General features: G+C 46.7%; 1 protein-coding gene across 4 annotated transcripts in view; it reads left to right on the top strand.

Annotated features, from left to right (window-relative positions):
- The window catches only part of LOC119975227 (EGF-like repeat and discoidin I-like domain-containing protein 3), a 119,629-nt gene that overhangs the window by 41,142 nt on the left and 64,272 nt on the right, over window positions 1-14,215 (top strand). For all 4 annotated transcript variants that reach the window (XM_038814861.1, XM_038814860.1, XM_038814859.1 and 1 more), the window contains exon 2: window positions 13,127-13,252. In XM_038814861.1, the coding sequence (XP_038670789.1) occupies window positions 13,127-13,252 (126 nt within the window). The remainder of the gene's footprint in view (window positions 1-13,126; window positions 13,253-14,215) is intronic.

Below are 14,215 nucleotides of genomic sequence, written 5' to 3'. Positions count from 1 at the left end.
AGACTTTTTCCCAGGGTAGAGGGGTCAATTACTAGGGGGCATGTGTTTAAGGTGCGAGGGGCAAGGTTTAGAGGAGATGTACGAGGCAAGTTTTTTACACAGAGGGTAGTGGGTGCCTGGAACTCGCTGCCGGAGGAGATGGTGGAAGCAGGGACAATAGTGACGTTTAAGGGACATCTTGACAAATACATGAATAGGATGGGAATAGAGGGATACGGACCCCGGAAGTGCAGAAGATTTTAGTTTAGACGGGCAGCATGGTCAGCGCAGGCTTGGAGGGCCGAAGGGCCTGTTCCTGTGCTGTACTTTTCTTTGTTCTTTGTTCTTAGGTAGGTTTGCGGTGGGGAAAATTCAAGCTGTCTCACCTGGGATTTCATTCTCCCTTCACAGGGGGCACATTCCCCTGATACGCTCAAATGACAGTGGGAGGACAATGCGCTAGTCCCAAATGGATTACCCTGCAGTTGACCCCGCTCACTACCACCCCTGCGACTGGAGGTGGAAGGTGGTAAAGGCCTGGAGATCGTTCAGTGAACAAATGGGGGTCTCTCCGTCCAGTCAGCCCCAAACATTTAACTGCCTTCAGTGGGAGCCTGAAATTCAATCCAATCCGCCCCTTTTAAATTTGATGCCCCTTCAGGGACTGTGCTGGTGTCTTCTGGTACAGTCCAACCTCAGTTGAATTTCCGTTAGCGAGCAGAAGACAGCTGTGAATCCGAATAGGGCTTTCACCTTGGATGGATAAAGAAGTTTAGGAAGGGATTGGTGGGAACGGAGCTGGGGCAAGGGGAGGACGTCCTGCACTGCTGCAACTCCTCTCTGAGGAGGAGCGTTCTCAGGCCTCCACCTTCGCAGCTCCATGGTCAATTAATGGGGGGATTGTTGGGTTACGGGTATACAGGTTACGTGGGTTTAAGTAGGGTGATCATTGCTCGGCACAACATCGAGGGCCGAAGGGCCTGTTCTGTGCTGTACTGTTCTATGTTCTATGACACCAGCACTTGAGCACACGACCCAAATGTGAGGCACTTGGGGATTACCTGATTATTTATCAGTGTTGCTAAGGGCAGCACGGCGGCTCAGTGGGTTAGCCCTGCTGCCTCACGGCGCCGAGGTCCCAGTTTCGATCCCGGCTCTGGGTCACTGTCAGTGTGGAGTTTGCACATTCTCCCTGTGTCTGCGTGGGTTTCGCCCCCCACAACCCAAAAATGTGCAGGCTAGGTGGATTGGCCACGCTAAATTGCCCCTTAATTGGAAAAAAATAATTGGGTACTCTAAATTTTAAAAAATCAGTGCTGCTGGAGAACTTAACCAAGGTGGGGGCACATATCAAAACTTGGGTGAGGAAGTCTGCCAGTCTGCTTTGTGAGTCATTATTATAGCCATTTGACAGGACAAAAAAGAATCATGTGGATTGTGAGATAGCCACATTGACAGCTCTGCTCAGATTCCTGCTCTGTACATTCATCATATAAAACTCTGCATTGGTAATTTTGAATTTAACATTTCGCCATTATTGTCCACAACCTTTACAACCATGCCAGAGCTTGTGACTGATCTCTATTCTGTCCTCAATCAAAATAAGCATCTTCCAGTAGGTGGGTGACAATCAAGAACAAAATTCCTGGCTGATTTTCATTTCCCTCTGCTCATCTCCGGTTTACTGGATAATTGTGGCAACCCCTGCTGATGTGTGGTTGAGATCAATAAATCGAACATTGATCACAGGAGGGAACCTGTTTCCTTCCTGTTCTGTGTGACCCAATAAGCACAGTGTCCGCACCCTCTAGGCCATGGGAGAAGGTGCTCAGGAATAGCTGGTTGATGGGAATAGGGTGAGATAGTGGCAAAGTGGTCCCTACCCAGTAGGGGGCGGCATAGTGGCACAGCGGTTAGCACTGCTGCCTCACAGTGCCAGGGACCTGAGTTCGAGTCTGGTCTTGGGATACTGATCTTGTGGAGTTTGCACGTTCTCCCCTTTGTGCGTGGGTTTCCTCCCACAGTCCAAAGATGTGCAGGTTAGGTGGATTGGCCATGGTCAAAGTGTGGGGTTAAAGGGATAGGGTGGCGGATCACTCCAAACGTGGCAGGGCGTCGACAGTGTTATCGTCTGGCGCTCGTTCTCTGTGATGTTGTCCTGGAAGAAGTAACGCGTCCTCTCTGCGTACTGATTCCAGTCTTCAACACCGGCGTCAAATGCATCCAATCAGCCAAACAGAGGCATTGGAAAATAATTGGCTCCATCCTGGATCCAGAAAATCATGGAGGCGGCTCAGCCGAGTAGGTTGTAGTATCAATGGTAAACTAGTTGATACCTCATCGCCAGTTTAATAAGGACACGGGGAGTCCACACCAAGTAAGAATAAAGACCTTTGGTTTATTTACAGTTACGCTATATACAACTGCCGATTGATTCCGACCGGGTCTCTTCACAGTCGGTGTCTTACTGGCCGACCTTTTATACATAGCCAAATGGAGTCACCTCTCCCCTCAGTGAGGGAGTGTGTACTCCGCGAGAACCACGGGGAAGATAATCATTCCCACCCCGTAAGTCCCATGTGGGATATGACAGAAAGCTAGTCTTGGATTATCATAAAAACCCATTAGGTTCACCAATGTCCTTTAGAGATGGAAATCTGCCATCGGTATCTGGTCTGGCCCATCCACGGTAATATGGCTGCCTCTTAACTACTCTCCCATCCCATACCAGTGTTTAGCACTTCCTTGTCAATTCATAAGTCCCATGTTTTGTTTAGCAGTTTAAATGCTTCTTAATTGACTATTCAAACAAAGATAGATAGCTCACAGGAAAGCGGAGGAGGCTATGAAAGCATACACTTCCAAAAGCCCAAACTATAAATACATGAGTTTCAAAATTTCTCAGAAGCTCTGTGATATGTTGAGATAAGAGTTCACATCACTCTGTTGCAGGGAGTACGAGTCTACACATTGAATCACAAGTGGGCTTTATTTACACTATGTGACCTTAAGTAATGGAAATGCTTGAGTGAATGCTGAATGAATAATTTAAACATTACATGTGTCCGTGGTGCTCCTCTTGTGCATTCTTCAGGGGATTTAGCCCATTACAAACTGAGGCCCTGAGAACCAGCAGGCTGTAACTCTGATAGTCAGCCACTTTTCAGTGTTATTTTTTTAAATATAAATTTACAGTATCCAATTCATTTTTTCCAATTAAGGGGCAATTTTAGCATCGTCAATCCACCTAGCATGCACATCTTTTGGGTTGTGGGGGCGAAACTCACGCAAACACGGGGAGAATGTGCAAACTCCACACGGACAGTGACCCAGAACCGGGGTCGAAACTGGGAACTCGGCGCCGTGAGGCTGCAGGGCTAACCCACTGCGCCACCGTGCTGCCCTGCCACTTTTCAGTGTTGACCCCCAGTGGAGTTACTGGGGCTAATGCAGAGCACTGAACATGCCTGGCTCATCTTGGCTGCAATGTGTACATGATGCACTGTAACAACCCGCCAAGGCTCCTTCAGCAGTACCTCTCAAACTCACAGCCTCTACCACCGGTAAGGGCAAGGGCAGCAGAGGATGGGAACACCACAACCTCCAATTCCCCTTCCAGAAGCGACACCCACCTAATTGGACATACATCGCTGTCTAATGCTGCAGCAAAATATCCTGTCGCTTCCTACCTAATAGCCCTGTGGTTGTACCTAAGCCATAAGGATTGCAGTGGTTCGAGAACTCGCCACCATCTTTTCAAGGACAATTAAGGGTCATAAATGCTGGTCTTGCCAGGATTGGTTAATTAATAGAAAGCAAAGAGTTGGGATAAATGGGTGTTTCTCTGGTTGGCAATCAGTAGCTAGTGGTGTCCCTCAGGGATCCGTGTTGGGCCCACAATTGTTCACAATTTACATTGATGATTTGGAGTTGGGGACCAAGGGCAATGTGTCCAAGTTTGCAGATGACACTAAGATGAGTGGTAAAGCGAAAAGTGCAGAGGATACTGGAAGTCTGCAGAGGGATTTGGATAGGTTAAGTGAATGGGCTCGGGTCTGGCAGATGGAATACAATGTTGACAAATGTGAGGTTATCCATTTTGGTAGGAATAACAGCAAACGGGATTATTATTTAAACGATAAAATATTAAAGCATGCCGCTGTTCAGAGAGACTTGGGTGTGCTAGTGCATGAGTCACAGAAGGTTGGTTTACAAGTGCAACAGGTGATAAAGAAGGCAAATGGAATTTGTCCTTCATTGCTAGAGGGATGGAGTTTAAGACTAGGGAGGTTATGTTGCAATTGTATAAGGTGTTGGTGCGGCCACACCTGGAGTATTGTGTTCAGTTTTGGTCTCCTTACTTGAGAAAGGACGTACTGGCGCTGGAGGGTGTGCAGAGGAGATTCACTAGGTTAATCCCACAGCTGAAGGGGTTGGATTATGAGGAGAGGTTGAGTAGACTGGGACTGTACTCGTTGGAATATAGAAGGATGAGGGGGGATCTTATAGAAACATTTAAAATTATGAAGGGAATAGATAGGATAGATGCGGGCAGGTTGTTTCCACTGGCGGGTGACAGCAGAACTAGGGGGCATAGCCTCAAAATAAGGGGAAGTAGATTTAGGACTGAGTTTAGGAGGAACTTCTTCACCCAAAGGGTTGTGAATCTATGGAATTCCTTGCCCAGTGAAGCAGTTGAGGCTCCTTCATTACATGTTTTTAAGGTAAAGATAGATAGTTTTTTGAAGAATAAAGGGATTAAGGGTTATGGTGTTCGGGCCGGAAAGTGGAGCTGAGTCCACAAAAGATCAGCCATGATCTAATTGAATGGCGGAGCAGGCTCGAGGGGCCAGATGGCCTACTCCTGCTCCTAGTTCTTATGTTCTTATGTTCTTATGTCTTGCTCCCATGAACAAGTTAAAGCAAAATACATTGGTACCCTGTGTCCCTGGGAGAACATCTCGGGTGCCTACTGAGAAAAATCATTGCCATACCTCAAGGCGCCTGCTGACTTCCGGTCCTGTCCGAGTCAGGGAAGAGGGAACCCTTTGAGCAATTCTGGCAATAAAGAGTCTCAATCCCAACTCCCCAACGACATATGCCTCGGAAGGCAACTAGGCCTGCGTAGCTATCCCAGACACAACAGAGTTCCAGTGCTTTGACAAAGAAGGCTGGATTCTCCGACCCCCCGCCGGGTCGGAGAATCGCCAGGGACCGGCGTGAATCCCGCCACTGCCGAATTCTCCGGCACCGGATATTTGGCGGGGGTGGGAATCGCGCCTCGCCGGTCGGCGCCCCCCCCCCGGCGATTCTCTGGCCCGCGATGGGCCGAAGTCCCGCTGCTGTTATGCCGGTACCGCCAGCGTGAATCAAACCACCTCCCTTACCGGCGGGATGGCAGCGCGGGCGGGCTCCGGGGTCCTGGGGGGGGGGGGGGGGGGGGGCGCGGGGCGATGTGGCCCCGGGAGGTGCCCCCACGGTGGCCTGGCCCGCGATCGGGGCCCACCGATCCGCGGGCGGGCCTGTGCCGTGGGGGCACTCTTTTCCTTCCGTGTCGGGCATCAGCCTCCGCGATGGCCGACGCATAGATGACCCCCCCTGCGCATGCACGGGAATGACGTCAGTAGCCGCTGACGCTCCCGCACATGCGCGGACTTCCGCCGGGTAGGGGAGAATCCACCCAGAGTCCTCCAGCCCCGAAACGATAGCTCCCTTCTCTCTCCACAGACCTGCTGAGACTCTCCAGCATTTTCTGATTGTGTTTCAGATTCCAGCATCCACAGTAATTTGCTTTTATATTTGAGTTCCAATGCAACTGGGTTTGAGCAGTTTTCCAGTTGGTTTTGTCAGTGTGTGGTTGGAAATATTCCAAGAATCCATGAGAATTGCGGCCAATTTGTTTCATAAATGAAACAAAAATGCAAGCATGCATATGTAGATTTTCCACTTCGCCTTTTGTGTTGCATAATCTGCTTCAACCAGAATGGTCATTGATATCTGATTAGCTGACACGGGCAGTACACAAGATGTTAAAGGTGAAAAGTGGGGACTAATCATGGAAAATAAATCAGCAACACATAAATATATAGAAACACACATATATGCCCAAAATGTTACGTGTATGCATATTTATCTTATGTATATATAGTACTGTTCATGTTACAGATGGTTGTGAAAGGTTTGCATAAACATTAAACTGAAAGTAAAGGAATGTTCCGGGAGGTTACAGCAAGCATGGTTCTGAAGTGTTAACTAAAAGACATTCACTGCTGTAAAATCTATCCCTGGCTAGCATGACCAGAAATTTGTGTCACAATTGAACTGGAGTAAAAAGCATTTGGATAGATTCACTGCTGCAGATTTCTTGAACAAAGAAAGAACAAAGAAAATTACAGCACAGGAACAGGCCCTTCGGCCCTCCCAGCCTGCGCCGATCCAGATCCTTTATCTGAACCTGTCTCCTATTTTCCAAGGTCTACTTCCCCCTGTTCCCCGCCCATTCATATACCTGTCTAGATGCTTCTTAAATGATGCTATCGTGCCCGCCTCTACCACCTCCGCTGGTAAAGCGTTCCAGGCACCCACCACCCTCTGTGTAAAAAAAAACTTCCACGCACATCTCCCTTGAACTTTCCCCCTCTCACCTTGAAACCGTGACCCCTTGTAACTGACACCCCCACTCTTGGGAAAAGCTTGTTGCTGTCCACCCTGTCCATACCTCTCATAATTTTGTAGACCTCAATCAGGTGCCCCCTCAACCTCCGTCTTTCCAACGAAAACAATCCTAATCTACTCAACCTTTCTTCATAGCTAGCCCCCTTCCATACCAGGCACCATCCTGGTGAACCTCCTCTGCACCCTCTCCAAGGCATCCACATCCTTCTGGTAATGTGGCGTCCAGAACTGCAACGCAGATGAGGCGCTCATCCTCTACCTTTCAGACTTTGGTTTCCAATATTTGCCAGCCCGGCTCCTCTCCCATTCTACCACCCTCAGCCACGATGCTTTTCTTAATTGGAAAACATTTATTGGGTACGCTAAATTTATAATTTAAAAAAAACTGGAGTGGCATTTAAGATGAAGGGGGAAACTTCACTGTCTAAAGTTGTTGAACTCAATGTCGAGTCCAGAAGGCTGTAACCTGCCTAATCGGAAGATGAGGTGTTGTTCTTACAGTTTGCACTGGGCATCACTGGAGCACTGCAGCAGGCCTGGGTGGGATATGTGGGCATGAGAGCAAGATGCTGAATTGAGATGGCAAGTGACCAGAAGGCTGCAATCCCCTCATTCAGGCCTTTCGAGTATCCCCAGTTTTAGTTGCTCTACCACCTGGTGGCCATGACTTCAGCTTCCACAACCCTGAGCTTTGTCATTCCTTCCCTGAACCTCTCCACCTCCCTAATGTTGGTTGTTCTGGGTGAGTGTGCTTAACACTCGCTTTGGCTCTGTTTCACGTTCTAAGCTCTGGAGTCGCCAGGTGCCGTAAAGACACCGCCACAAGTTTCAAGGTGAAGTTCAAAGCAATAAAGCTGTACACCAATTAGTAAGTCCAAAACAATTAGAGTTTATTATAACACAATTATAATAACACTCATGCACATGCTAAAGATTAAACTTACTTCTACCACTAAACAACTAATACTTAGCTAAGAAGGAACTGCGAGGTCAGGGAACAAGGCCTTTGTTCTGTTCTGGTCTGCAGGCTTCGGATCGCTATCAGTTGGCAAGGGTGTCAGTAATGCCGGTTTCAGGTAGCGATCGTCGTTTAGGCACTTACATTTTGGTGGCTGCCGCTCAACGGCTGGTGTAGAAGACAGGGGTCTGGAGGCTGGAGCCGGAGGCCGGGGACAGGAGACTGAACCATGTGTGGGACCTTTCTTTTATAGGTCCCAGGGGGTCCGCGCCCCTTTGGGCGGACTCCCTTACCTGCTTGGGATCGATTGGGCCTCTTCCCAATCGATATGTTTTGAACCCCCCAATCATAGGGCCGTTCCTTGGTTGCTGGGGCGGTTCTTAGGACTTATTGTCCTGGGCTTCTCTGGCGCCACTGGGTCTGGTCTCCTATTGAGTGTATCGATTGATACTTAATTTGTGTCCATTGTATCTGGGACTTGCCCGGTATCACCTCATTAGTATGCTAACGACTTCTCATTCACAGCGCTGCCTGGTCTCTGCAGCTGTCAGAAACCGGTTTCTGCAGTTGTCCCAATACATAATTGCTCTGCAAGCTGTTTGCTCTTTAACATGTCCGTTTTCCCTGCACTCTTTGCAGTCTTCCATTTTGTGTTCGTTAGTGGCCATCTCAGGTGGCTACACTTCCCTCGGCTTGCCAACCCTCAAGAGCAGTGCTGTGTGCAAACCTGGAGGAAAATCATGGGGAGATGGAAAAAATGTTTCAAAACAATTTCCTTGAACATTTCTCTTTACCAGATATGAAAAATTTGAAAATGAAGGGGGGGCAGGGGGGAGGTTATTTTGGCTGACAGCGAATTGGGTACTGAGTCTTTTTGCTTTCCAATTAATGTAGGAAGGCAGTATGTCAGAAGAATGGATGTGTTTGTAGATGAATGGCCAAGTCATGCGATGAAACCTCCAGGAATAAATTTACTCGTAATTGACTCTCTTTAAGTGGTTCGATTTGTTTCATAATGCTCCTGTGTTGTGCCTTGTGACATTTTATCACCTTAAAGGCACCACATAAATACTTTTTTGTTGTTTCTGTTTAATATTTGTTCAGATCAGGGCGGCATGTGACACTGTGGTTAGCATTACTGCCTACGGCGCTGAGGACCTGGGTTCGAATACCGGCTCTGGGTCACTGTCCGTGTGGAGTTTGCACGTTCTCCCCGCATCTGCGTGGGTTTCACCCCCACAACCCAAGGATGGTCAGGGTAGGTAGATTGGCCAGGCTAAATTGCCCCTTAATTGGAAAAAGAAATAATTGGGCACTCTAAATTTACATTTTTTTAAAAATGTGTTAAAAGTAAATAAATAAATATTTGTTCAGACAAAAGTAGAAGTCCTTGGGAAATCTGGTATATGAAAATCGCCACACTTGCATGTATGTTATTTTTAATTTGGAGTACCCAACTGTGTGGCCAAATTCCCCATCAACTCGATTTTCAAATTTGCTGATGACACTACAGTTGTGGGCTGGATTTCAAACAATGACAAGACAGAGTACAGGAATGAGATAGAGAATCTGGTGAACTGGTGCGACGACAATAATCTCTCCCTCAATGTCAACAAAATGAAGGAGATTGTCATCGACTTCAGGAAGCATAGTGGAGAACATGCCCCTGTCTACATCAATGGGAACGACGTAGAAAGGGTCGAGAGCTTCAAGTTTTTAGGTGTCCAGATCACCACCAACCTATCCTGGTCCCCCCATGCCAACACTATAGTTAAGAAAGCCCACCAACGACTCTATTTTCTCAGAAGCCGAAGGAGATTTGGCATGTCACCTACGACTCTCATCAATTTCTACAGATGCACCATAGAAAGCATTCTTTCTGGTTGTATCACAGCTTGGTTTGGATCCTGCTCTGCCCAAGACCGCAAGAAATTACAAAAGGTCGGGAATGTAGCCCAATCCATCACGCAAACCAGCCTCTCATCCATCGACTCTGTCTACAATTCTCGCTGCTTCGGAAAGGCAGCCAGCATAATTAAGTACCCCACGCACATCGGACATACTCTCTTCCACCTTCTCACGTCAGGAAAAAGATACCAAATTTTGAGGTCACATACCAAGCGACTTAAGAACAGCTTCTTCCCTACTGCCATCAGACTTTTGAATGGACCTAACTCGTATTAAGTTGATCTTTCTCTACACCTTGCGACAACTGTAACATTTATATTCTGCAGTCGCTCCTTCCTTCCCTACGTACGGTATGCATTGTTTGTACAGCATGCGAGAAACAATACTTTTCACTGTATACTAATACATGTGACAATAATAAATCAAATCAAAATATCAGTTCAATTTTTTGTTTCAATTAAGGGGCAATTTAGCGTGGCCAACTCACCTATCCTGCACATCATTTGGCTTGTGGGGGTGAGACCCACGCAAACTCGGGCAGAATGTGCAAACTCCACACGGACAGTGACCCAGGGCCGGGATTGAACCCAGGTCCTCCGTGCTATGAGGCAGCAGTGCTAAGCACTGCGCCACCGTGCCGCCCTACACTAGCATATATGTTGTCGCTCATTTATCTTATCTTCATCGATTCTCGTGCACATTTCCCTTTTAATATTGTTTGTATTTTGACATAAAAACAATGGGGTTCCTTTTCTTCCAGATCCCAGCAGCAAAACTGTTTTAGTGCGATGAGACATCCCCTAATCCCAGGCTGTTTTCCTGGGTTTGGCATCATTATTTCTTTTGTCAGTTGTTTTTATTGGACTTTCATATTTTCTATTCCACAATTCATAAGTTATAAATTACAAAGTTACGCTGAAAAGGAAAGAAGAAAAAACAGGAATCTGAAACCAACAACTATGGTTTAGAGTCATTGTGATTAGTTTGCATCATCCGGGATCAGATTTCAGAGAGGGAGGGGAAATGCCGGCAGTGGGGCAAATTCTTTAATAAAAGATAAAATGCTGGGAAAACGCGAGCATGTTTTTAACCTTTGTTTACAATTTCTTTCTAAATTTGGAGGTGAGTGAGCTCCTTTAAAGCATGACCTTTTAAGTCCCGTCTCCCATCAATAGTGGTACACACCAGAAATGAAGGACGTTCTTGGTGTCCAGCAATAATCTGAAATCCAGTGTATCACCTTCACTTAGATCTCATTACAATTCTTTTTTAAAAATAAATTTAGAGTACCCAATTCATTTTATCCAATTAAGGGGCAATTTAGCATGGCTAATCCACCGACCCTGCACATCTTTGGGTTGTGGGGGCGAAACCCACGCAAACACGGGGAGAATGTGCAAATTCCACACGGACAGTGACCCAGAGCCGGGATCGAACCTGGGACCTCGGCGCCATGAGGCAGCGGTGCTAACCACTGCACCACTGTGCTGCCCCAATCTCATTATAATTCTAAAGTCACAGAACGCCACAGCCCAAAGGGAGGTCATATAGCCCATTGTGTCTTTTGAAAGAGCTATTCAGGTAGTCCTTGCACTCTCCTTATAGGGCGCTCCGCTGGAGGTCTTCTGCCGTTATTTCTAGTGGGAAATCCAAATAATAGTGGTGGGCAGTGGGGAACTGATGGAATTTCTTCCATTTTGTTCTTCCTCCTCTTTTTGCTTGAGTTACACTAAGGAGTTGAATGTATCTCCAAAGGAAAAGCTTCCAGGTACATATCGCACATCATTTCCATCAGCCAGGAAGCACACTCCACATGGCCCCCTCCCGATAACAAACTCCAATGGGTTACAGGGCAAAACAATCTTAAAAGAGAAAAAGAAACACCAGTGTCTCAATGCTGGATGCTTCAGAGGTACCTGCTGAAAATTTCAAGTACTGATACTTTCTCATCTGTAAATCTGCCTCGCCAAACAACAATTAAACTCTGAGTGACCTGAACCTCTGTTTGATTAACGACAATTGTCCTTGTGGCTTTAAAAGGGCACAGTCATAAAATAATGTGTTGTGTCTTGCCTGATATAACATTTCGGTCTCTAGTGGTGAGTATAAATAACATGCCATCTACATCAACTTTTCGCTCAGCCTTCCAAAGAAGTAAGGGATTGCTGCAATTATAATCTTACAGGAGGCATAATGGTATTGTCACTGGACTTCCCCAGAGACCTGGGGAAATGGGTTCGATTCCCACCATGGCAGATGGTGAAGTTTGAACCCAGCAAAATCTGGAATTGACAATCTAATGATGACCATGAATCGATTGTCGTGAAAACCCATCTGGTTCACTAATGTCCTTCAGAGAAGGAAATCTGTTACCCTTACCTTGTCTGGCTTATGTGTGACTCCAGATCCGCAGCAATGTGGTTGTCTCTTAAATGCCCCTCTGAAATGGCCCAGCATGCCACTCAGCTCAAGAGCAGTTAGAGATGGACAATAAATGTCATCCCAGCAGGCAATGCCGTCATCCCATGAACAAATTTTAAAAAGTTACAATCCTAAAGATTCCTTATTTCTTCTTCCTTTCTGTCATTAAAATAAGGTTATTGAACCAAATATCTTTTTCACTTTCTGACTCTCCAGCACCATTTTTCCCAGGGCGGAAGGTTTTAGGTTAGACGGGCAGAATGGTCGGCGCAGGCTTAAGGGCCGAAGGGCCTGTTCCTGTTCTGTACTCTACTTTATTCTTTGACTCTGGTGGGAATGCAGTGGAATGGGCAGCAAACTATACCGAGACCCTAGTGTCCTAAGTAATGATCATGACTCGTGATCAGGTTTCTGGTGGCTGAAGCCTCTACTCGCCCCAAACGAGGCCATTGATGTGGAGGTTGCAGGGCTGCGGCAGGGATTCGAGTTTCCACATATCATAGAATCATATCATAGAATCATAGAATTTACAGTGCAGAAGAAAGCCATTCGGCCCATCGAGTCTGCACCGGCCCTTGGAAAGAACACCCTGCCCAAGACCACACATCCACCCTATCCCCATAACCCAGTAACCCCACCCAACACTAAGGGCAATTTTGGACACTTAAGGGCAATTTAGCATAGCCAATCCACCTAACCTGCACATCTTTGCACTATGGGAGGTAACCGGAGCACCCGTAGGAAATCCACGCAGACACGGGGAGAATGTGCAGACTCCGCACTCCGTACAGTGACCCAAGCTGGGAATCGAACCTGGGATCCTGGAGCTGTGAAGCAATTGTGCTGCACATCCCTGGCGACCGATAAGCTCAGTGAAAGGAGGTATTTCGGCCTATATGGAAAGTCAGTCATAAGGCCCACCTTGAGCCAGTCAGAATTGTGGCTTAAACTCTTTGACGAGAAAGAGAAATGTTGTTAAGTTATTACAGGAGGCAGAGCAAGGGGTTATATTTACTTTGCAGCTGATATTTCTCCCCTGCTATTTTGGTGCAATTTGTGGCATCTCCCCGCTGCCCAGTGGTGACATGCAAATGAAAGGACCACCCCACCCAAAGACCTTAGCAGACTGAAAGGCACAGATCCTTGGTATTTCAGAAGCCATTAATGCTTCTTTCTGCTCCACAGAACATTATTGCCAGCTCCTTCCTTGTCAGAATGGAGGCACCTGCCTGTATGGAGTCTCTTCGGATCCTTATTACTGCATCTGTATGGACGGATTCACCGGGAAAGACTGCACAGAGGTAGAGCAAGGTAAGAACTCTGGGGAAGAACACGACTGATGCTGAGGTTTGTGCTGTTTGTTCTCCTGCCTTGTGAATCTGTCTGCATGGCTATTATCTATTCTTTTTGGCTTTACTGGTTCAAGAATTTCACAGTTCTGTGGCTTTACACAGAAGCAAAGCCAGAAAATTGGATTGAAATTAAATAAATAATTGGACACAAATTAATTGTCAGATGCGGTAACTTAAGATCACTGCCCATTGTCCACAACCTGGCTCCATGCCTAATAGTTTCTACTTGAGCAGAATTTACTGGCAAAAGAATTCAACTGCCATCAGTAGGCCATTGATAAGCGAGGTTACTCAGCTGTTTATTGGTGGATCTCTGACAGTAAAACCATCTGTGGATTCTTTCAAACTTTGGTCATGTAAGCTGCTGATGTGCTGCAATTGAGACAGTTGAGAAAGAACGACTTGCATCTAATAGTGCCTTTCATAACTTACGGGTCTCCCCAAGTACTTTACAATCAATTGAATGCTTCTTGAAGTGTCATCACTGTGGAGGATCTTGCAATGCTGTAGGATAGTCGCAGGTAGCAGTATTAATAAGATTAGGATTCCAAGTCAGTAGCCAACCCGGTCACAATTGTGCACATCCTCAAGGTGAAGGGTTATCTCTCTCTCCCTCTCCCATTGCCGAACAATAGCAGGTTATATCAAAACCTGATAGCAATGTATTTTTAGCCATGGTTAAAACTAATGAAAAAGACGGTTAAGACAAAGTACTTGCATCTCTGTATCCCCTTTTAAAAAAAATTTAGAGTACCCAATTCATTTTTTCCAATTAAGGGGCAATTTAGCGCGGTCAATCCACCTACCCTGCTCATCTTTGGGTTGCGGGGGCGAAACCCACACAAACATGGGGAGAATGTGTAAACTCCACATGGACAGTAATCCAGAGCTGGGATTGAACCTGAGACCTCGGCGCCGTGAG

Source organism: Scyliorhinus canicula, chromosome 12, assembly GCF_902713615.1.
Source record: "Scyliorhinus canicula chromosome 12, sScyCan1.1, whole genome shotgun sequence".
Taxonomy (NCBI): domain Eukaryota; kingdom Metazoa; phylum Chordata; class Chondrichthyes; order Carcharhiniformes; family Scyliorhinidae; genus Scyliorhinus; species Scyliorhinus canicula.
The sequence above is the reverse complement of the archived record's forward strand: the minus strand, read 5'-3'. Positions and strand labels throughout refer to the sequence as shown.